Source organism: Oncorhynchus mykiss, chromosome 19, assembly GCF_057628025.1.
Source record: "Oncorhynchus mykiss isolate SJ-2025 chromosome 19, ASM5762802v1, whole genome shotgun sequence".
NCBI lineage: Eukaryota > Metazoa > Chordata > Actinopteri > Salmoniformes > Salmonidae > Oncorhynchus > Oncorhynchus mykiss.
In genome coordinates, this window is record NC_143040.1 from 37,250,262 (window position 1) to 37,274,084 (window position 23,823).

At 40.7% G+C, this 23,823-nt stretch overlaps 2 protein-coding genes and 1 long non-coding RNA gene across 14 annotated transcripts in view; 1 reads left to right on the forward strand and 2 right to left on the reverse strand.

Annotated features, from left to right (window-relative positions):
- slc25a21 (solute carrier family 25 member 21) overlaps positions 1-9,778 on the reverse strand; it is a 259,138-nt gene extending 249,360 nt beyond the window's left edge. For 2 of the 10 annotated variants that reach the window (XM_036954588.2, XM_021573850.3), the window contains exons 1-2: positions 9,601-9,722; positions 9,206-9,293 (exon numbers count right to left, since the gene is read on the reverse strand). In XM_036954588.2, coding sequence (XP_036810483.1) covers positions 9,206-9,293; positions 9,601-9,634 — 122 coding nt within the window. In that variant the 5' untranslated portion in view covers positions 9,635-9,722. Of the gene's footprint in view, positions 1-9,205; positions 9,294-9,410 lie in introns of all 10 variants that reach the window. The other 8 variants (XM_036954590.2, XM_090210935.1, XM_021573854.3 and 5 more) reach the window with 8 other exon arrangements.
- LOC110497618 (uncharacterized) lies at positions 5,159-6,997 on the forward strand. The gene is made up of 3 exons (XR_002469692.3): positions 5,159-5,265; positions 5,488-5,558; positions 6,890-6,997. It is a non-coding gene; the product is annotated as an uncharacterized LOC110497618 (long non-coding RNA).
- An 8,868-nt stretch (positions 9,779-18,646) lies between the features above and the next one.
- The window catches only part of plekhh1 (pleckstrin homology, MyTH4 and FERM domain containing H1), a 65,103-nt gene continuing 59,926 nt past the window's right edge, over positions 18,647-23,823 (reverse strand). For all 3 annotated transcript variants that reach the window (XR_016488915.1, XM_036954595.2, XM_090210938.1), the window contains exon 31: positions 18,647-20,621. Coding sequence is in view for 2 of the 3 variants with exons in the window: in XM_036954595.2 (XP_036810490.2) it covers positions 20,421-20,621 (201 nt within the window). In the remaining variant the exon portion in view is untranslated. The remainder of the gene's footprint in view (positions 20,622-23,823) is intronic.

Consider the following 23,823-nt stretch of genomic DNA (forward strand, 5'->3'; position numbering starts at 1 on the left):
GCAGTAGGGCACTGCATCGCAGCGTTAGTTGTGCCACCAGAGACTGTGGAGGTCCGTGAGGCGACGCACAATTGGCCTAGCGTCGTCCGGGTTAGGCCGGTAGGGATATCCTTGTCTCATCGCGCACCAGCGACTCCTGTGGCTGGCCGGGCGCAGTGCACGCTAACCAGGTCGCCAGGTGCACGGTGTTTCCTCCAACACATTGGGGTGACTGGCTTCCGGGTTGGATGCGCACTGTGTTAAGAAGCAGCGCGGCTTGGTTGGGTTGGGTTTCGGAGGACGCATGGCTTTCGACCTTCATCTCACGTTGTAGCGAAGAGACAAGATAGTAATTACTAACAATTGGATACCACAAAATTGGGGAGAAAAGGAGGTAAAAATTTAATTAAAAATTTAAAAAATTAAACTGACAAGCATAGCAATTAATTGTTACCCAAAATCCATAACTCACTGCCCTGATGGTACTGTGAATCAATGAATGAAGAAACTAACCACATTACTAAGTTACTATGCAAACCAAAGACTGTTGACCTCAGCCTTCAAAAGTTCAAAATAACCAAAGCGTGTCCAGACTGAACAGAGAGCCAAAAGTACCAAGGTCCACACACATGCAGATTGTAAAGAGCACCAAAGCCAAGGTAGATTTACTCCATGTATAGTATACACTACTCACACACATGCAGATTGTAAAGAGCACCAAAGCCAAGGTAGATTTACTCCATGTATAGTATACACTACTCACACACATGCAGATTGTAAAGAGCACCAAAGCCAAGGTAGATTTACTCCATGTATAGTATACACTACTCACACACATGCAGATTGTAAAGAGCACCAAAGCCAAGGTAGATTTACTCCATTTATAGTATACACTAGTCACACACAGACCGGGCCGGGTCGCACATAAATAAACACCGGTCTCCGCTCCAACCTCGTTAACAGGGAAGTAAGGATGTTAACAACACACACACACACACACACACCTAAGGAAGGTGAGGAGGGGAAACACTGCAGTCATTGATTCTACACAAGGTGCAGCCCCCTAGATCCCAGATCCTGGCTCTCTAAGTCCTCGGAGATAGTTCCAAGACTCCAGCCCCTGGAAGAAGGAAACAGGCCAGGACCAATTGCAGTGCATTCTGAAAGTACTGTATTCAGACTTTTTCCACTTTGTTACATTACAGCCTTATTCTAAAATTGATTAAATTGTTGTTTTAACTCATCAATCTACACACAATACCCCATAATGACAAGGCAAAAACAGATTCAGAAATGTTTGTTAATTTATAAAATTTTGAAATATAAAATTGACATAAGTACTCAGAACCTTTACCGAAGTACGCATACAAAGCTCTCCCTCACCCTCCATTTGGTAAATCTGACCACAATTCTATCCTCCTCATTCCAGCTTACAAGAGAAAATTAAAGCAGGAAGCACCAGTGATTCGGTCAATAAAAAAAGTGGTCAGATGAAGCAGATGCTAAACTACAGGAATATGCTGGAATGGACAGTCGTGTCTTGGAGTGGCATGACAAAGCCTATTCCCCCTCAGGAAACTAAAAAGATTTGTCATGGGTCCTCAGATCCTCAAAAGGTTCTACAACTGCAACATCGAGAGCAATTTTGTTATTGACTGGTTGCATCACCGCCTGGTACGGCAACTGCTCGGCCTCCGACCCCAAGGCACTACAGAGGGTAGCACATACGGCCCAGTACATCAAGCTTCCTGCCATCCAGGACCTCGATACCATGCGGTGATCAGAGGAAAGCCCTAAAAGTTGTCAAAGACCCCAGCCATAGACTGTTCTCTCCTCTACTGCATGGCAAGTGATACCGGAGCTCCAAGTCTAGGACCAAAAGGCTTCTCAACAGCTTTTACCCCCAAACCATAAGACTCCTGAACAAGTAATCAAATGGCTACCCAGACTATTTGCATTGTCCCGCCCCCACAAATGTTGAAACGTGGCTGGGTCTTTCAGCATGAATGATCCCAAACACACCGCCCGGGCAACGAAGGAGTGGCTTCGTAAGAAGCATTTCAAGGTCCTGGAGTGGCCTAGCCAGTCTCCAGATCTCAACCCCATTGACAATCTTTGGAGGGAATTGAAAGTCTGTGTTGCCCAGCAACAGCCCCAAAACATCACTGCTCTAGAGGAGATCTGCATGGAGGAATGGGCCAAAATACCAGCAACAGTGTGTGAAAAACTTGTGGAGACTTACAGAAAACGTTTGACCTCTGTTATATACCCTTTGTTGGCAATGACAAAGTATTGAGATAAACTTTTGTTATTGACCAAATACTTATTTTCCACCATAATTTGCAAATAAATTCATAAAAAAATCCTACAATGTGATTTTCTGGACTTTTTTTCTCATTTTGTCTGTTATAGTTGAAGTGTACCTATGATGAAAATTACAGGCCTCTCATCTTTTTAAGTGGGAGAACTTGCACAATTGGTGGCTGACTAAATACTTTTTTGCCCCACTGTACATACTACCTCAATTAGCCCGACTAACCGGGGCCCCCGCACATTGGCTACCCGGACTATCTGCATTGTGTCCCGCCACCCACCAACCACTCTTTTACGCTACTGCTACTCTCTGTTTATCATATAGTCGTGGCCAAAAGTTTTGAGAAAGACACAAATATGAATTTCCACAAAGTCTGCTTCTTCAGTGTCTTTAGATATTTTTGTCAGAAGTTACTATAGAATAGTGAAGTATAATTACAAGCATTTTATAAGTGTCAAAGGCTTTTACTGACAATTACATGAAGTTGATGCAGAGTCCATATTTGCAGTGTTGACCCTTCTTTTTCAAGACCTCTGCAATCCACCCTGGCAGGCTGTCAATTAACATCTGGGCCACATCCTGACTGATGGCAGCCCATTCTTGCATAATCAATGCTTGGAGTTTGTCAGAATTTGTGGGTTTTTGTTTGTCCACCCGCCTCTTGAGGATTGACCACAAGTTCTCAATGGGATTAAGGTCTGGGGAGTTTCCTGGCCATGTACCCAAAATATCAATGTTTTGTTGATATTCACCAAACTGTTCCTGGATGGTTGGGAGAAGTTGCTTTCGGAGGATGTGTTGGTAACATTCTTTATTCATGGCTGTGTTCTTAGGCAAAATTATGAGTGAGCCCACTCCCTTGGCTGAGAAGCAACCCCACACATGAATGGTCTCAGGATGCTTTACTGTTGGCATGACACAGGACTGATGGTAGCGCTCACCTTGTCTTCTCCGGACAAGCTTTCTTCCGGATGCCCCAAACAATCGGAAAGGGGATTCATCAGAGAAAATGACTTTACCCCAGTCCTCAGCAGTCCAATGCCTGTACCTTTTGAAGAATATCAGTCTGTCACTGATGGTTTTCCTGCTGCCCTTCTTGACACCAGGCCATCCTCCAAAAGTCTTCGCCTCACTGTGCGTGCAGATACACTCACACCTGCCTGCTGCCCTTCCTGAACAAGCTCTGTACTAGTGGTGCCCCGATCCCGCAGCTAAATCAACTTTAGGAGATGGTCCTGGCGCTTGCTGGACTTTCTTAGGTACCCTGAAGCCTTCTTTACAACAATTGAACCGCTCTCCTTGAAGTTCTTGATGATCTGATAAATAGTTGATTTACGTGCAATGTTACTGGCAGCAATATCCTTGCCTGTGAAGCCCTTTTTGTGCAAAGCAATGATGATGGCACGTGTTTCCTTGCAGGTAACCATGGTTGAAAGAGGAAGAACAATGATTCCAAGCACCACCCTCCTTTTGAAGCTTCCAGTCTGTTATTCGAACTCAATCAGCATGACAGAGTGATCTCCAGCCGTGTCCTCGTCAACACTCACACCTGTGTTAACGAGAGAATCACTGACATGATGTCAGCTGGTCCTTTTGTGGCAGGGCTGAAATGCAGTGGAAATGTTTTTTTGAGGATTCAGTTCATTTGCATGGCAAAGAGGGACTTTGCAATTAATTGAAATTCATCTGATCACTCTTTATCTGATCATTCTGGAGTATATGCAAATTGCCATCATACAAACTGAGCCCGCAGACTTTGTGAAAATTAATATTTGTCATTCTCAACTTTTGGCCACGACTGTATATGCATAGTCACTTTAACCATACTTACATGTACATAATACCTCAATTAGCCCGACTACTGTTATTTTACTGTTGTTTTTATTTCTTTACTTATCTATTGTTCACCTAATACCTATTTTTTACTTAAAAATTGCACTGTTGGTTAGGACCTGTAAGTAAGCATTTCACTGTTGTATTCGGTGCACGTGACAAATAAACTTTGATTTGATTTATGTGCATTTCCAAATCATAGCAAAGGGTCTGTATACTTATGTAAATAAGGTATCTGCTTTTTATGCTTACTATCTTTGCAAGCATTTCTAAAAACCTATTTTAGTTTTGTCATTATGGGGTAGTGTGTGTAATTTGAGGATTTTTCCCCCCCATAAATTTTAGAATAAGGCTGTAACGTAACAAAATGTGGAAAAGGTCAAGGGGTCTGAATACTTTCCGAATGCACTGTGTTTATCTCACAATTGACTTCAGGTGTGTGTGTTTTATTGTCTGTTCAAGGTCAGTGGCCTCTGGGCATCCAGCCAATTTCAGAGTTCAGGCTAGGTGCTTTGTTCTTTAGCCCCTAACAGAACAAAATCCCTTGTTTTGCTTGAACTGGCTGTAACCTATTCCTTGAGACCCAGCAATGGCAAACAAAATCTAGGAGGACAACTACACCAGGTGGCACATCAAATCACACATCAAAGTTCTCCACAAAACTTAAAAAAAAAACATAATCAATGAGCTGCCAGAAAACGTGGCGCGAGATAGCATTTGCCCCAGTACTTTTCAATCTGGTCACTTTCAAGCAGCAGCAACAAACCCGTTTTACCAGACATATTCATTAGTTCACATCATAGAACATTTTTTAAAAACGTTTTTCAACTGGGAAGAATGCAGGCGTTTCTTATTAGACAAGTTTACACAGTATCTCCCCCCAATTTCAGCCTGTTTGCCTCTATTCGGTCTAGTGAATACAACCCTGTCTCTGGGATTTCACACTGTCACAGTGGTCTTCTAGCTACAGCCTACAGAGCCTCATCAACCACACCTCTCAACAAATCAATGTAGTTTCACCAGCACCTCATTGTTCGACTCTGCAGTATGCGCGTGGTTTCTTTCTTCGCTCACGCTCCTCTCCTGCCTGGTTGCTTGCCTCATGAGAGAATGAACACACATTTTAAATGGAAAACAAGGTATGTGTTAATAAAAGTAGCTAATAAAAGCAGTTTAGTCATCCTCTAAAACTAGCTACATTGATGCAATCTATAGCTAGCTAACAAAACTACTAGTGTTAGCTTTAGTAGCCTAGCTACAGTAGATAGCTAGCTAACATTAGCTAGCTAGGTTGATCCAATCATGCAGCAATCAGCTAACATTAATAACTTTGATTCACCGAATAAATGTGTTTGGAACAGGATAAAGAAGGTGAAATGATCGGATTCTGCTACCCAAGGTTAAGGGATAGTGAGTGACGTTCCTGAGAAAGGTGAGTCAGACAGTTTGTTAGTCCAGTAATGTTGGAATATATATATATATATATATATATATATATATATATTTTTTTTTTTTTACTGCAGGTGATAATTCGCAAATGTTTGTGGTGCAAATTTCACTGTCTTAAACGAGAAAAAAAATCCACCACAGAGCAGTCTACACAGACAATATGAACAGATTTGTCCAACTATAACAGATGGATATCTAATGCAGAGAGAGAGAATATATTTGTATTCTAGCACCACCATAACTTTCACAAATAGAGACAGGCAGCTTGCAAAGTCTATTGTTTCAAGGTCCACTGTTTAACATTGTGTCTAGAGTGAAATAGACATTTAAATACATTGTAACCGTTCTTTGCATAATGCTCAGCCGTGTTATAGTAGTTCGCTAAACTACAGAGTATGCTGTCCATTGAAGTGGTTGTTTCTGGCTCATTTGATATCCAATTCAGAATGAATAATAATTTGAAAGGGTTTCATCCACCTTTGGCCAGGAGTGTTTCCAATTCACATAACCTGACAAGAAAACTCCCAACCCTATAGTCATAGCACAGATTAAAAGGGAAGCAAGCTATCTATAATAATAATAATACAAATATTTTGACATAGCCTATGAATAGGACCCAGAGTTTTACCTGACCAGATCATTAGATCAGAAAAAACTCCAGGCCCCAGAAAAGACGAGTACACATTTTGCCACACCACTTTGGAACCGGTGGTGCCACCTCTGTGCCTATAACATAAGCTACACACAGAACAAATAGGCTACAATATATAGATTAGAGTGTAAAGAATTAGAGTGTAAAGAATATCAGTATTTCTGCATCTATTTGAATCAATAATGAAATCCTATTATTTCATCCAAAAATGCTAGACTACAATTAAAAGGAAAAATCCACCCAAAACCACTCATTCCTTTAATTTACAGTGTTAAATAACACCAACATGTGGGAACAGTGTTTTTGTTGTGAACAAATGTTTCATTTTGGCATTATAGTAAGGTTTGTAGCAACATGGAGAATCAGTCTAGTGAGAGTGACTATCACAGTGCTACATCATACCGGATGGATTTCTGCATGCTTGAAATGGCAATAACTCAGATAAACAGGGAATCAATAGAAGCATAGTTTGGGGGTGATGAGTGTGGGGTAGAGAGAATGTCTGCTAATAGAGGAATGTTAAAGGCCCAGTGTACTACTTTAGTGAATAAAATATATATATAGACAAAATTCAACGCACACTTAACCAGCATGGCTACCACAGCATTCTGCAGCGATACGCCATCCCATCTGTTTTGCGCATTGTCCTTGTTTTTCAACAGGACAATGACCCAACACACCTCCAGGCTGTGTAAGGGCGATTTGACCAAGAAGGAGAGTGATGAGTGCTGCATCAGATGACCTGGCCTCCATAATCCCCTAACCTCAACCCAATTAAGAAGGTTTGAGATTAGCTGGACCGCAGAGTGAAAGAAAAGCAGCCAACAAGTGCTCAGCATGTGGGAACTCCTTCAAGACTGTAGGAAAATCATTCCAGGTGATGCCGGTTGAGAGAATCCCAAGAGTGTGCAAAGCTGTCATCAAGGCAAAGGGTGGCTACTTTGAAGAATCTCAAATCTCAAACATATTTTGGTTACTACATGATTACATGTGTTATTTCATAGTTTTGATGTCTCCACTATCATTCTACAATGTAGAAAATAGTAAAAATAAAGAAAAACCCTTGAATGAGTACGTGACTCCAAACTTTTGACTGGTTCTGTACAGTTGAAGTTTACATATACCTTAGCAAAATATATTTAAACTCAGTTTCACAATTCCAGACATTTAATCCTTGTAAAAATTCCTTGTCTTAGGTCAATAGGATCACCACTTTATTTTAAGAATGTGAAATGTCAGAATAATAGTAGAGCGAATGATTTATTTTTGGCCCATTCCTCCTGACAGAGCTGGTGTAACTGAGTCAGGTTTGTAGGCCTCCTTGCTCCCACACGCTTTTTCAGTTCTGCCCACACATTTTCTATAGGATTGAGGTCATGGCTTTGTGATGGCCACTCCAATACCTTGACTTTGTTGTCCTTAAGCCATTTTGCCACAACTTTGGAAGTATGCTTGGGGTCATTGTCCATTTGGAAGACCCATTTGCAACCAAGCTTTAACTTCCTGACTGATGTCTTGAGATGTTGCTTCAATATATCCACATAATTTTCCTCGTGATGCCAACTATTTTTTGAAGTGCACCAGTCCCTCCTGCAGCAAAGCACCTCCACAACATGATGCTGCCACCCCCGTGCTTCACGGTTGGGATGGTGTTCTTTGGCTTGCAAGCCTCCCCCTTTTTCCTCCAAACATAACAATGGTCATTATGGTCAAACAGTTCTATTTTTGTTTCATCAGGGCAGAGGACATTTTTTTTAAAAAGTACGATCTTTGTCCCCATGTGCAGTTGCAAACCGTAGTCTGGCTTTTTTATGGCGGTTCTGGAGCAGTGGCTTCTTCCTTGCTGAGCGGCCTTTCAGGATATGTCAATATAGGACTCGCTTTACTGTGGATATAGATACTTTTGTAGCGGTTTCCTCCAGCATCTTCACAAGGTCCTTTGCTGTTGTTCTGGGATTGATTTGCACTTTACGCACCAAAGTATGTTAATCTCTAGGAGACCTAACGCGTCTCCTTCCTGAGAGGTATGACGGCTGCGTGGCCCCATGGTGTTTATACTTGCGTACTATTGTTTGTACAGATGAACGTCGTAACTTCAGGCGTTTGGAAATTGCTCCCAAGGATGAACCAGACTTGTGGAGGTCTACAATTTTTTTCTGAGGTCTTGGCTGAAGCAAAGAGGCACTGAGTTTGAAGGTAGGCCTCCAATTGACTCAAATGATGTCAATTAGGCTATCAGGAGCTTCTTAAGCCATGACATAATTTTCTGGAATTTTCCAAGTTGTTTAAAGGCACAGTCAATTTAGTGTATGTAAACGTCTGAACCACTGGAATTGTGAAACATTGGATTATAAGTGAAATAATCTGTCTAAACAATTCTTGGAAAAATTACTTGTGTCATGCACAAAGTAGATGTCCTAACCAACTTGCCAAAACTATAGTTTAACAAGAAATTTGTGGAGTGGTTGAAAAACGAGTTTTAATGTCTCCAACCTAAGTGTATGTAAACTTCCGACTTCAACCGTATATATATATATATATATATATGTTGGGGGGGGGGGGGTGATTGAATTCTAGAGGCGTTGACGGGAGAGGGACTTGCATGCACACATTTTCATAAACCAACAAGCAGCCGCATACAGTATGTGGAAAGGAATCTGGAATGCGGAACCCAATGCGGAACAGTAATGTTTTCAGAAGGCATATAAAAAAGGAGACCATCCGGTACAAAACAGTTTGAATAGTTCAGAGTTCATCACAACAATGATATCACTTCTTGAATTATGTCTACAGTAAAAACAACTATTCAGATAGACATTATAGAAAGCAATATTCCCACTAAAACTGACATTCTACAGTAGGCATGTTGGAAAATGTACTTAAACAAGCGCAGCCGCTTATTCATTTGAACCATTACAACCGATTGTAGACCATTATTTGATATACTAAAAGTGTTACTAACCTAAAGTTTGTCTTACCTGCTGATCCACCGGCAATGATCTGGTGAGATGCCTCCCGTAATAAACCTTGCTTTTTGGGGGATGTCATGTTGTTTCGTTAGTCTGCCTGCAAAAGCACACATCACATCAACATGAGTTCACTGACATACCTTCCAGAAAAACGCGATACAAAATCTACAGTAAGTTAATTTCAACGTGGTGAAATACAATGTGTAACTATGACCTAGTGATTTTTTGGGGGGTGACCAAAGTGTCGAGTATGTCCCAAACAGGGGCAACTGCAATTTCAGGCTATTCAAACTTCGGGTTTACCTGTTAGTGGATCAGAAATGACAGCTTGGGCATATTCATAACACCGATTCTGTTGAAAAACGTGTTTTAAACGGAAGAACACGAAACGGGGCGGGACCTACCTGAATTTATCCAATAGAAACTCGCTATGGACATATTCTGCGGCTTGTCAATTTCGCTTCGAGCGTAACGTTGACCAGCGCAATAGCAAAATAATGCATTTCCGAGTTGTGTAGCCCATAGAGATAGATAGAGAACTCATTTGTAACTGTGCAGAATGGGTATCGGGAGGGATCAGCCAATGAAGTTGGAAGTCCCACCCAGTTGGCTACGTTAAAATGGAAGCCCTAAATGGCGCTAAAATGGCCTTCTGTCCACAAGAGGCCTCTATCATTCTTTATGGTGTAGCCCTACTCGACACGCTCAGTTTAATTTTAACCTTGACGATGGTAAGGTTTCTACGGTAGTGGTGCATGATGTAACAGCATAGCCTACAAGAAAAACTCAAAACATATAACCTCAAGTTTAAGTTATAGGCTATGCAAAAAATAATGCCATGATAGTTGTTATAGAGCCCACAGTGGAGGTCATAATACCCATAAAACCTAGCGGTCAAACAGGGAAATGGTTCTAAACGTTTTTCCACAATAGATTTTCCCATAGGGATTTTAAGAAACACTTAAAATAAGGGCTGTGTTTCGTGTAGGCTTACCCGGCTTCACCATCTGACAGTCCGACACACAAATCTGGGTTTGGCGGATGCCAGGAGAACGCTTCCTCCCCGAATGCATAGTGCCAAATAAAGTTTGGTGGATGAAGAATAAAGCAGGTTAAGTGTGCCTTCAATTCTAAATAAATCGCAGACAGTGTCACCAGTAAAGCACCATCACACCTCCTCCTCCATGCTTGACGGTGGGAACCACACATGTGGAGATCATCCATTCACCTACTCTGGGTCCTACAAAGACACAGCGGTTGGAACCAAAAATCTAAAATTTGGACTCATCAGACCAAAGGACAGATGTACATAGGGCCACAGCCTCGAAGGTGCAAGGTTGAGAAACCAGGTGGTAGTCAGCTAGTGACCGTGACTAAGTTCAGGGCAGGGTACTGGGTGGAGGTCAGCTAGTGATGGATATTTACTGTTTTTCAGTCTCTTTTCCCAGTTTTGATGCACCTGTACTGACCTCGCCTTCTGGTTGATAGCGAGGTGAACAGGCCGTGGCTCAGGTAGCTGAGGTCCTTGATTATCTTCATGTGACACCGGGTGCTGTAGATGTCCTGGAGGGCAGGCAGTGTGCCCCTGGTGATGTGCTGGGCAGACCACACCAACCTCTAGACAACCTTGCGGATAGTGCAGTTGCCATACCAGGTGGTGATACAGACGTTGTAATTCAGAGGAACATGCGTATTATGGCAGACTACTGTCCAGACCCGGGTTCAAATACTATTTAAAATACCTCAATTACTTTAACATACATTTGAAGTAAGTATTTTTAAAAGTAATTAGATATTTTAATGTATTTGGAAATACACGTGGAAAGATACTCAAATACACTGACTCAAATACACTCCCATGCATTTAAACCATGTATTTGAAATAAGTATTTGAAAATAATCTCAAATAGGGTTAGTATTTGTTAAGTTACTAACATAGTGTGATACCTAAGCTGTCATGGTGCGGCAGGTAGCCTAGTGGTTAGAGCCTTGGGCCCCGAGCAGACAAGGTAAAAGATATGTCGTTCTGCCCCTGAACAAGGCAGTTAACCCACCGTTCCTAGGCCGTCATTGTAAATAAGAATTTGTTCCTAACTGACTTGCCTAGTTAAATAAATAAAACATGTGTGCAATACGTCGTTTTTGTAACAGCCTAAACATTACGAAACTTCTATTCGATCAAATAAGCCTCACATAATTCAACAGTCTCTCCATAGACCTCTATCCGAAAAAGGGCCTATCTCACGCGGACAGATTTTGGGCGGAGTACTATCTTCTCGCATCACCCCCTCTCTGTAAACGGGTTCAATGGGTAAACCGTCATCAGAGTGGGCGTGGCACACGTCTCAAGCGGCATGATAGTAAGTAAAATGATATATAGCCTTCTGAGGTAAACAATGCTCTCACCAGTATGCCAATCGCCCACTGTCAAACTGGGACACCCTGTTACTGTCAAATAATGGAGAATTTTTGGGGGGAGGTTTGTGAAATACATGTTTCTTAACAGAAATCCATTTTTTAAATAGGATCAATTTAATTTTCCTCAAATTTGCAATCAGCTAGCTTGATAGTGAAAGCTAGCATAGCTGGATTTTACTTAGAAAGATATGACTTCACCAACTTTAAAAAAAACCCTAGCAATCTATATTCATAACCATACAGGTATATGACTAAAAACGTTTATTTTGAAGTATTTGACTAGGGTGACAATAAAACAGTCATTGGAATTGTTGAGGGGTGAGGGGGTCTTTCTGGTTGCATTCAACAAAATGTCCACTAGAGTTTAATGTTGAGAATGTTGAGCTGATAAGCCTAAATGTATAATGAACAAAAATATAAACGCAACATGCAACAATTTACAATGATTTTACTGAGCTACAATTCATATAAGGAAATCAGTCAATTTAAATATATTAATTTGGCACTAATCTATGGATTTCACAAGACTGGGCAGGGGCGGAGCCATGGGTGGGCCTGGGACGGCATAGGCCCACCTACTGGGGAGCCAGGCCCAGCCAGTCAGAATTAGTTTTTCCCCACAAAGGGCTTTATTACAGACAGAAATATTCCTCAGTTTTCATCAGCTGGCTGGGTGGCTGGTCTCACACAATCTCGCAGGTGAAGAAACCAGATGTTGAGGTCCTGGGCTGGAGTGGTAACATGTGGTCTGCATGTGGTGGACATTCATGCAGTCAGCATGAAATTGCACACTCCCTCAAAACTTGAAACATGTGTGGCATTGTGTTGTGTGACAATACTGCACATTTTTGAGTGGCCTTTAATTGTCCCCAGCACAAGGTGCACCTGTGTAATAATGATGCTGTTTAATCAGCTTCTTGATATGCCACATCTGTCAGGTAGATGGATTCTCTTGGCTAAGGAGAAATGCTCAATATGTGCACAACATTTGAGAGAAATAAGCTTTTTGTGCATATGGAACATTTCTGGGATCTTTTATTTCAGCTCATGAAACATGGGACCAACACTTTACATGTTGTGTTTAGATTTTTATTCAGTATAATTAATTTAATACATTTATAGGCTACACAATTACTACATAATATAATTATATTCAAGTATGATGATATTAATAATACTAATTAAATAATAATACTAACAATAAATGACAATGATTATTGTTCCACAAAAATAGCTCATTTCCAAAAATATATATTTAATTTGTACGAATTATTATATTTTATCATTGAAATATAGAAATGACTCATATACGCTCATTTCTCCTTCTTTACAATAAATAATTGTGTCCCATTTTTGCCAATCAAGTTGTCCAAATTTCCCAATATTGACTGAAAAAAGACAATATTTTGTATAGTGTAGTAGAGTTCTTAAGCTATTTAGAATGGTATCATGTTGGGGGTTAAGACAATGGGCTGAATCTGTAAGGTGTTCAAGAAATTACATTTTCAGAAAGTGTCCCACTTTACCAATACTCACCCTACAATTTGGTAGACTATTGTCGTAACCCCTATTACTAGTCTATTCAACCTCTCTTTCGTATCGTCTGAGATTCATAAAGATTGGAAAGCAGCCGCGGTCATCCCCCTCTTCAAAGGGGGAGACACTCTAGACCCAAACTGTTACAGACCTATATCCATCCTGCCCTGCCTTTCTAAAGTCTTTGAAAGCCAAGTGAACAAACAGATCTCCGACCATCTCGAATCCCACCATACCTTCTCCGCATTGCAATCCGGTTTCCGAGCTGGTCACGGGTGCACCTCAGCCACGCTCAAGGTCCTAAATTATATCATAATATACCATATCATCGATAAAAAACAGTACTGTGCAGCCGTCTTCATCGACCTGCTCAAGGCTTTGATCTCTGTCAATCACCGTATTCTTATCGGCAGACTCAACAACCTTGGTTTCTCTAATGACTGCCTTGCTTGGTTCACTAACTACTTCTCAGATAGAGTTCAGTGTGTCAAATCGGAGGGCCTGTTGTCCAGAACTCTGGCAGTCTCTATGGGGGTGCCACAGGGTTCAATTCTCGGGCCGACTCTTTTCTCTGTATATATCAATGATGTCGCTCTTGCTGCGGATGATTCTTTGATCCACCTCTACGCAGACGACACCATTCAGTATACATCTGGCCCTTCTTTGTACACTGTGTTAACAAACCTCCAAACGAGCTTCAATGCCATTACAACACTGCTTCCATGGTCTCCAACTGCTCTTAAACGCTAGTAAAACTAAATGCACGCTCTTCAACCAATCGCTGCCCGCACCCTCCCGCCCGCCTAGCATCACTACTCTGGACGGTTCGGAGTTATAATATGTGGACAACTATAAATACCTAGGTGTCTGGCTAGACTGTAAACTCTCCTTCCAGACTCATATTAAGCATCTCCAATCCAAAATTAAATCTAGAATCGGCTTCCTATTTCACAACAAAGCCTCCTTCACTCATGCTGCCAAACATACCCTCGTACAACTGACTATCCTTCCCGATCCTTGACTTCGGCAATGTCATTTACAAAATAGCCTCCAACACTCTACTCAGCAAATTGGATGCAGTCTATCACAGTGCCATCCGTTTTGTCACCAAAGCCCCATATACTACCCACCACTGCGACCTGTATGCTCTCGTTGTCTGGTCCTCGCTACATATTCGTCGCCAAACCCCTTGGCTCCAGGTCATCTATAAGTATTTGCTAGGTAAAGCTCTGCATTATCTCAGCTCACTGGTCACCATAGCAACATCCACCCGTAGCACGCACTCCAACATGTATACAGTGGGGCAAAACAGTATTTAGTCAGCCACCAATTGTGCAAGTTCTCCCACTTAAAAAGATGAGAGAGGCCTGTAATTTTCATCATAGGTACACTTCAACTATGACAGACAAAATGAGAAATGAAATCCAGAAAATGACATTGTAGGATTTTTTATGAATATATTTGCAAATGATGGTGGAAAATAAGTATAGTTATTTGCATGTCATGGATGAAAATTACAGGCCTCTCTCATCTTTTTAAGTGGGAGAACTTGCACAATTGGTGGCTGACTAAATACTTTAGTCTCACTGGTCATCCCCAAAGCCAACACCTACTTTGGACGCCTTTCCTTTCAGTTCTCTGCTGCCAATGACTGGAACAAATTGCAAAAAATACTTAAGTTGGAGACTTATATCTCCCTCACTAACTTCAAGCATTGGATGTCAGAGCAGCTTACTGATCACTGCAGCTGTACACAGCCCATCTGTAAATAGCCCATCTAACCAACTACCTACCTCATCCCTATATTTGTTTTAAGTTTTTTTCTGCTCTTTTTTTTGCACACCAGTATTTCTACTTGCACATCCTCATCTGCACATCTTTCACTCCAGTGTCAATTGTTAAATTGTAATAACTCCGCCACTATTGGCCAATTTATTGCCTTACCTCCTTACTTCATTTGCACACACTGTATACAGACTTTCTATTGTGTTATTGACTGTACGTTTGTTTATCCCATGTGTGTAACTATGTGTTGTTTTTTGTCTCACTGCTTTGCTTTATCTTGGCTAGGTCGCAGTTGTAAATTAAAACTTGTTCTCAACTGGCCTACTGTCACGGCTGATTTCCTCCTCTGAAGAGGTGAAACAAGGATCGGACCAAAATGCAGCGTGGTAAGTGTCCATGGTTTTAATAGGAAAACTCAACATGAACACAACTACAAAACAAGAACCGTGAAAACCCGAAACAGTCCCGTGTGGCACAAACACTGACACAGGAAACAATCACCCACAAAATACCCAAAGAATATGGCTGCCTAAATATGGTTCCCAATCAGAGACAACGATAGACAGCTGCCTCTCATTGAGAACCAATCTAGGCAACCATAGACATACAATTTGCCTAGACAGGAAACAGCCCCATAAACATACAAACCCCTGGACAAGACAAAACACATAAAACCCCCATCTCACACCCTGACCTAAGCAAAATAATAAAGAAAACAAAGATAACTAAGGCCAGGGCGTGACACCTACCTGGTTAAATAAAGGTGAAATAGATAAATAATAATACATTTGGTTTTTATAACCATTTAAATATTCAAATAAAAGTATTTGTTTTGGGCTGTGTATTAAATACACATGTGCAGAGCATTCGGAAATTATTCAGACCCCTTAACTTTTTCCACGTTACAGCCTTATTCTAAAATGGATTAAATTATTGTTTTCCCTTATAATTCTACACACCGTACCCTATAATTATAAAGTGAAAACAGTTTTTTAGAATTATTGCTAATTTATTAAAAATAAAAACAGAAATACCTTTTTTACATAAGTATTCAGACCCTTTGCTATGAGACTTGGGCTGCATCCTATTTCCATTGATCATCCTTGAGATGTTTCTAAACTTGAATGGATTCAACCTGTGGTAAATTCAATGATTGGACATGATTTGGAATGGCACACACCTGTCTATATAAGGTCCCACAGTTGACAGTTGCATGTCAGAGCAAAAACCAAGCCATGAGGTCAAAGAAATTGTCCGTAGAGCTCAGAGACAGGATTGTGTTGAGGCACAGATCTGGGGAAGGGTACTGTTAAGGGATTTTTTAAAAATCAATAATGACTAATCATGTATACATTTCAATCAGGACTGACTAATCAGAATACTATTATGTTACTGTATAGATGTATGAATTTTATTTTAATCCTAGTACTGAATATAATGTGTGTAATTATAATCAAGAATTAGAACAATGACTGTCTGTTCCTTGGTAGAAACGAATGAACTGGCTAGAATGCTTATCTACACAGGAAGACCTTGGCTCAGTCATAAATGATCTATACTGGTGGGAGTCGATGTAGGAAGGCTTGAGAACTATACTGCCATTGTACCAGAGTGGAGAAGAGACGGGACAGTTTGAAAACTAATGACATCATTTTCAGTTTATAACCTGTGGTAAACTGTATCGTGTTCAGTACTCTCGAGAATAAACGCTACTGATTGATTTTGAGACTGGTCTCTGTCCATTTTATGCAAATAAGGGTCTTACAAATTCTTAGGAGTGGGCAGAGTGTTTAATTGAATTGGTTAAATAAAACATAAAGGAATTTAATTCCTGTAACAGGTACCAAAACATTTCTGCAGCATTGAAGGTCCCCAAGAACACAGTGGCCTCCATCATTCTTAAATGGAAGAAGTTTGGAACCACCAAGACTCTTCCTAGAGCTGGCTGCCCAGCCAAACTGAGCAATTGAGGGAGAAGGGCCTTGGTCAAGGAGGTGACCAAGAATCCAATGGTCACTCTGACAGAGCTACAGAGTTCCTCTGTGGAGATGGGAAAACCTTCTCTGAATACATTTAATTAAACCCCAGAAAACACACCCACTGGGTAGCCTACCAATTTAATCAGGGAGTTTTTGTTCAATTAGTTTTTCTGTTAATTTCTTCCAAGTAATTCCTTTAAATATGTTGTACCTTTAATTAGTTTAATTAATTTGATTGGCACAAGACTAAAATGTAGACTATGGAGAAAGCGCTCAGAACACAGAAAGATAGCCATGAAAACACATGTACACATTATTACACATTATTTATGCTTAGGGAAAAATCACCGATCCTACTGGAAAAAAAATTAGCTTTTACGCACAAACCCCAAAAAGTTGCTTTGATTCATTCTGAAAGTTGCCACGTTCAGTTCATCAATGGTAACATTGGAAGTAATGTAGCCTACACTATATTTATACTATGGAGAATAGTATGCAATGGTACGATATAATAAATATACTCTAATTGCCTGCACTGATCATGGAACTGTGTGATGGCAAATGCCAAGTCCTGTGCCATGCGTCAAGTTCAGGTTTGAGCGCCATAATGAGCTCCATAATGAGCTCCATAATGATTTATTAAACCTACATGTCCACATTTGTTTTTTTACTATGATTTGTATTTGGCCTAGTATCCACTATTACTTGACCCTCAGCCAAAACCACAAGGACGTGACAGCGTTTTACAGGGGAAATAAATAAAGGTTGGCTGAATCAAAGAATGTAATGGAATGATACTAATGCAGGGAAGGGAACAAAAACTAAATGAAAAGTTATATATAAATGCTTATTACATAAGTCCGCTACTGATAGCCTACACATTTAAGGAAACAGTTGGGGCCTATGATTAAAACATTTGGCATGTCTCTTTGCCTTGTTGACATTTACCCCCGTGCATAGGTTGAAGGTCAGAAACGCATAGGGAGAAAAGTGCAGAAAAAGGGGAACAGTTCCATTTATACATGCGTAACTTTGGTCTGAATTTCCCCCATAGGGCCTAAAGCAAAACACTGCTATTTAAAATCATAAAGGCTAAAATAGAGACAAACACAAAAGCAACGTTACGGAATGGCCAAACCTACAACAAACTATGCGTCCATCCTCTTCAACAGAAAGCAAAAACAATGACAAACAATTGTCTTTTTCCTAAGTTGGCAGTGTCCAGTAATTACTATAATTTTTGGTCATATTAGAGTAACTACAAAAACATGAGGTTTTGAGAAATCACTCAATAAAAAGAGAACGATTTGTAGCAATGCTGTTGGCAGCAAAACATCATTACCACTTTGACCTGTTTGGATGAAGCAAATCAGAGCAACTACCACCCTAGCTACCAAACCCCACCTACGTCAACATATATGCACAATGCATAGCCTACTGTACATCACACTGGCACATTTGCCAATGTATGTGGATAGTTTGGGTGTAAAAAAACAACAAAACAAGATAAGAACAAGCGTATTGTATTCGCCAGTATGTTTCAAGTCTTTCGTAATGTTTCCTAGGTCAAAGCCATGCCAAATTCCATCATACTGGATTTAAGCACTTTCAACGTCCACATATTTTCCAATTAGGCTAAAAATGTAGGATTATTTCCCACATTGAGAAATAATTATGGGGCTCAATGTCCCTTGAAAGTGGAATTGAAAATGTATCACACAAAACAGTTGTGTAGATTGTACGGTTTATTTGATTTTAAACACAGGATCTCAATAACAGCTAAGCACATCGTATAGAAATCTTGTTTCATTGACTTAACATCCCTAATTCGCAAATCATACTGCATTCATACAGTGTAAAACTGTCAAGTTAAACTATTCAGCTACTTTAGACACACAAAGTCATTGTCAGTTTTGAATGTTTCAGTTGAAAACCTAACCGTTCTGCCAAACATAATTTACAGCATACAAAAAAAAGCCACAAATACCGAAAATGAAATAAATACAAAAAACAAGTGGTTTGATCCAAAACAATTCAAGTCACTAATAACATTTGAATATCTGTAATCGTACCAGTCGTATGTGGCTGGACCTCTCCATGTAATCCGTCCTACCTGGCTGTGTTCTCATGACCTTCCATTGTATTGCCGTAGCGTTGTTCGTTTAAATTTGTGTTGCTGTTCCTGTCCATTAGTGTTCTGTATTATGTCACGTTCTACGTTTTGTGTGGACCCCAGGAAGAACAGCTGCTGCTTCTTCAGTAGGAACATGCCACCCAATGAGTTCATACATCTCACAGACACATCACACATTGTATTCCATCTCTATTTCTATTCTTCACTATAATCTTTAAAAAATATATTGATAACCATTATGTGGTCAAAACGGTTCTAAAAACATTGCTTGGTCAAAATGGTACAATCATCACTTGTATTATACGTTATAGAGCTTTGATGGTTCCTCCTCAGGCCCTGGCCTGGTGTTTTCTATAAAAGTCAGACATTTTGTTCAATTCTTTGATGAAAAAAAATCAAGTACAATTTGATTTCTTGAATATTATAATTATTCTGTACTGGTTTAATGTTAAATAACGTTAGTCCAATCCATATTAGGTAAGCAAAGAGCCAGAAGAAATCAACAGTATTTTCCTCTTTTAAAAAAAAAACAGCTTTTTTCCCTTTAACAAAAGACAGTGGATGCGTTGCATGTAGTGGACTATAAAGGGAATAGGGTGCCATTTGGCATACACTCTCTGGAACAGACAAGGGTGGGGGTGTGGGAGAGTTCAGGTTTAAATGAGGAGGGAGAAGCTTATTATTTCTCATTGTATAGCTAATGGCCAGACTACCAAGGTCAACAAGTTGTGTGTGTTGGTCCTTTATACTGATCCCACACTGTAAATCTCATTTTTCAAGGCTCAATTGTTTTTCAAATAGTCCGCAAACGTGAGCATATTTTTGTAAATTAAGCAGAGGTGAACACTCTTGTTACAGGAATAAACACAACAATCTAAAGACTAAAACACAGACATTCGAAGAGCGACATCTTCATATGAACCACAAACAATATCCTCTCCCACTTCTCCCGACCAACTATTACCCCTTTTATCTATGGTCCCCTTCCACAAACGACGATCTCCCATTCATCATGGTTAAAAATAAATGTCACGTGTATATGCAACAGAATCCACTCCTGGCCAGAGGGAATGAGGGCAAAATAAAACAATGGCCATTTTCAGGTGTAACGTAATGTATGTGGAGCTAAATATCTTCTGTACCACAACTCCCACAATACCCTGTAGTTTCTCAGTCCTGGATCATGTTCAGTAGGGTACACTGTCGCAAAACCGTTTGAAATGGGAAAACAAAAATGAGCATTTCTTATTTGACATGTCCAGGTATAGATCCTCCTTGTTTCAGTCAGTTTTCTTCCATTCATTGGCTAAGGAACATGACCATGTTTTCCCAGAGATGCACTGGAACAGGGGGTTGATTGTTGTTTCTGTATTCACAGTAGAGTGGGTCCTTTGGTTGTGTAGGTCATGGAGGGAAAGTGTCTGCTATCCACGTCCCACATCTTCCTGGCCTCAGCCCCAGCTCCACGGGGCCCCAGAGGGGAGCAGGGTCCTGGGGACTGGTTCTGGGCCCCAGGGAGGATGGGGGTCCAGTAGTTAATATAGCTGGCCATTAACAGAGTCAACTCCAGGATCTGGGAGGAGAGAAGAGGGAGGGAGGACAGGAGGAGACCGTGCAGGGGAGAGAGAGGAGGAGAGAGCCGAGGACAGAAGGAGAAGGCGGGAGGGGAGAGGAGAAGACAGAGTTATTGAATTTCATTTGATCCAAGGGAGCTTGGATGCCCATATGCTCACATTTAGAAGTTCAGTTTAAAGCCAATGAGAAAACCATAGAAATTACTTGATATTGAGCAACCTGTCACGAATACAGCAGGGCCTTATTAGCACGTCCTACAGTAGTAAATTGACTCTACTGTATGCTTAGGCCAGGCATCAACCCAACACAGATTAACAACTGATGGCTCAAACCAAAATCACCTTTTAAAGATGATTTCAGTGCACTGGTCATTTATTTGTGTTTCTTTGAATCGCTCCCGTTGGCTCCTCTGAGGCAGAACAGATGAAATAAAATCGAGGATCAACCTGCTTTCTACATCTGCCCAAGGCAGTGGAGGGTAACCTTGCTATTATATCACGTAATATGAGATTTTATCCAAAGCTATTTAAGGTATAGTGACGTGATCCCTGTGGGAATTGAACCCATGACCCTCTGGTTGCTGCTTGTGGACCGCGCAACATAGCAGGAGCTCACCTCCCACTTTTCACAATGGCTTTCTGCACGGTAAGATCCTATTGACTGACTGAAAGTTGGCAGAGCTGTTGTGGTCCATGACGATAATTATCCACTAATCGTTTTCACTGACCACTTTCACTTGGCCAGAGGTAAAGCCAAACCTACTGTCAGTCTTACCTATAGAAATACACTGAACATTAATATAAACGCAACAGGTAAAGTGTTGGTCCCATGTTTCATGAGCTGAAATAAAATATCCCAGAAATGTTCCATATGCACAAAAAGCTTACTTCTCTCAAATGTTGTGCACAAATTGTGTATTTGTCCTTTGCCAAGAAAATCCGTCCACCTGACTGGTGTGGCATATCAAGAACCTGATTAAACAGCATGATCATTACACAGGTGCACCTTGTGCTGGGGACAATAAAAGGCCAATCTAAAATGTGCCCCATGGTGGCGGGGTGGCTTTAGTATGGGCAGGCATAAGCTACGGACCACGAACACTATTGTATTTTATTGGATGGCAATTTGAATGCGCAGAGATACCGCGACGAGATCCTGAGGCCCATTGTCGTGCCATTCATACGTCGCCATCACCTCATGTTTCAGCGTGATGATGCACGGCACCTTGTCGCAAAAGACCTACCTGTACACAATTCCTGGAAACTGAAAATGTCCCGGTTCCAGTAGCGGCACATGGGTAAAATCACTGGGGAAGCCAACCCAGAAAAAATGCCATATTATAACCTATGTGTTGTGATAATTGCATTGTTTGCTCTATAACCTGTTAATTCATATGCCTTGCGACCGTGATATACACTACCGTTCAAAAGTTGGGGGAAACTTAGAAATGTCCTTGTTTTTGAAAGAAAAGCAAAAAAAATGTGTCCATTAAAATAACATCAAGTTGATCAGAAATACAGTGTAGACATTGTTAATGTTGTAAATTACTATTGTAGCTGGAAACGCCTGATTTTTTATGGAATATCTACATAGGCGTACAGAGGCACATTATCAGCAACCATCACTCCTGTGCTCCAATGGCACATTGTGTTAGCTAATCTAAGTTTATAATTTTAAAAGGCTAATTGATCATTAGAAAACCCTTTTGCAATTATGTTAGCACAGCTGAAAACTGTTGTACTGATTAAAAAGCAATACACCTGGCCTTTTTTTAGACTAGTTGAGTATCTGGAGCATCAGCATTTTTGGATTCGATTACAGGCTCAAAATGTCCAGAAACAAAGATTTTCTTCTGAAACTCGTCAGTCTATTCTTGTTCTTGAAATGAAGGCTATTTCATGCGAGAAATTGCAAAGAAACTGAAGATATCGTAACACGCTGTGTACTACTCCCTTCACAGAACAGCGTAAACGGCCTCTAACCAGAATAGAAAAAGGAGTGGGCGGCCCCGGTGCACAACTGAGCATGAGGACAAGTACATTGTCTAGTTTGAGAAACAGACGCCTCACAAGTCCTCAACTGGCAGCTTCATTAAATAGTACTCGCAAAACACCAGTCTCAACGTCAACAGTGAAGAGGCGACTCCGGGATGCTGGCCTTCTAGGCAGAGTTGCAAAGAAAAAGCCATATCTCAGACTGGCCAATAAAAATACATGATTAAGATGGGCAAAAGAACACAGAAACTGGACAGAGGAAGATTGGAAAAAAGTGTTATGGACAGACGAATCTAAGTTTGAGGTGTTCGGATCACAAAGAAGAACATTTGTGAGACGGGCAGAAAAAAATGAAAAGATCTGTCAAGCATGGTGGAGGCAATGTGATGGTCTGGGGGTGCTTTGGTGGTGGTAAAGTTGGAGATTTGTACAGGGTAAAAGGGATCTTGAAGAAGGAAGGCTATCACGCCATTTTGCAACGCCATGCCATACACTGTGGACGGCGCTTAATTAGAGCCAATTTCCTCCTACAACAGGACAATGACCCAAAGCACAGCTCCAAACTATGCAATAACTATTTAGGGTCGAAGCAGTCAGCTGGTATTCTGTCTATAATGGAGTGGCCAGCAGTCACCTGATCTCAACCCTATTGAGCTGTTGTGGGAGCAGCCTGACCTTTATGGTACCTAAGAAGTGCCTATCAAGCCAATCCAACTTGTGGGAGGTGCTTCAGGAAACTTGGGGTGAAATCTCTTCAGATTGCCTCAACAAATTGACAACAAGAATGCCAAAGGTCTGCAAGGCTGTAATTGCTGCAAATGGAGAATTCTTTGACACAAGCAAAGTTTGAAGGACACAATTATTATTTAAACTAAAAAAATCATTATTTATAACCTTGTCAACGTCTTGACTTTCCTATTCATTTTGCAACTCATTTCATGTATGTTTTCATGGAAAACAAGGACACACACTTTTATTTTTTTGTTGTCGAAGGCTACCTGGCAAAAATGTTTGGTCGCTAGCCTAACTTCCTTTCATGGGCAACATTAGCTAGTTAGCATTTGCCTTCTACATCTAGCTACATATTGAACTTCCATCCTCTCAGGCCAGGGCACAATATATGAATTTATGATTGGATCAGAATTACCATTATAATCATTGGCCAGTATGGATAATTAATCCAAATCCCTATCTCCATCCATGGCT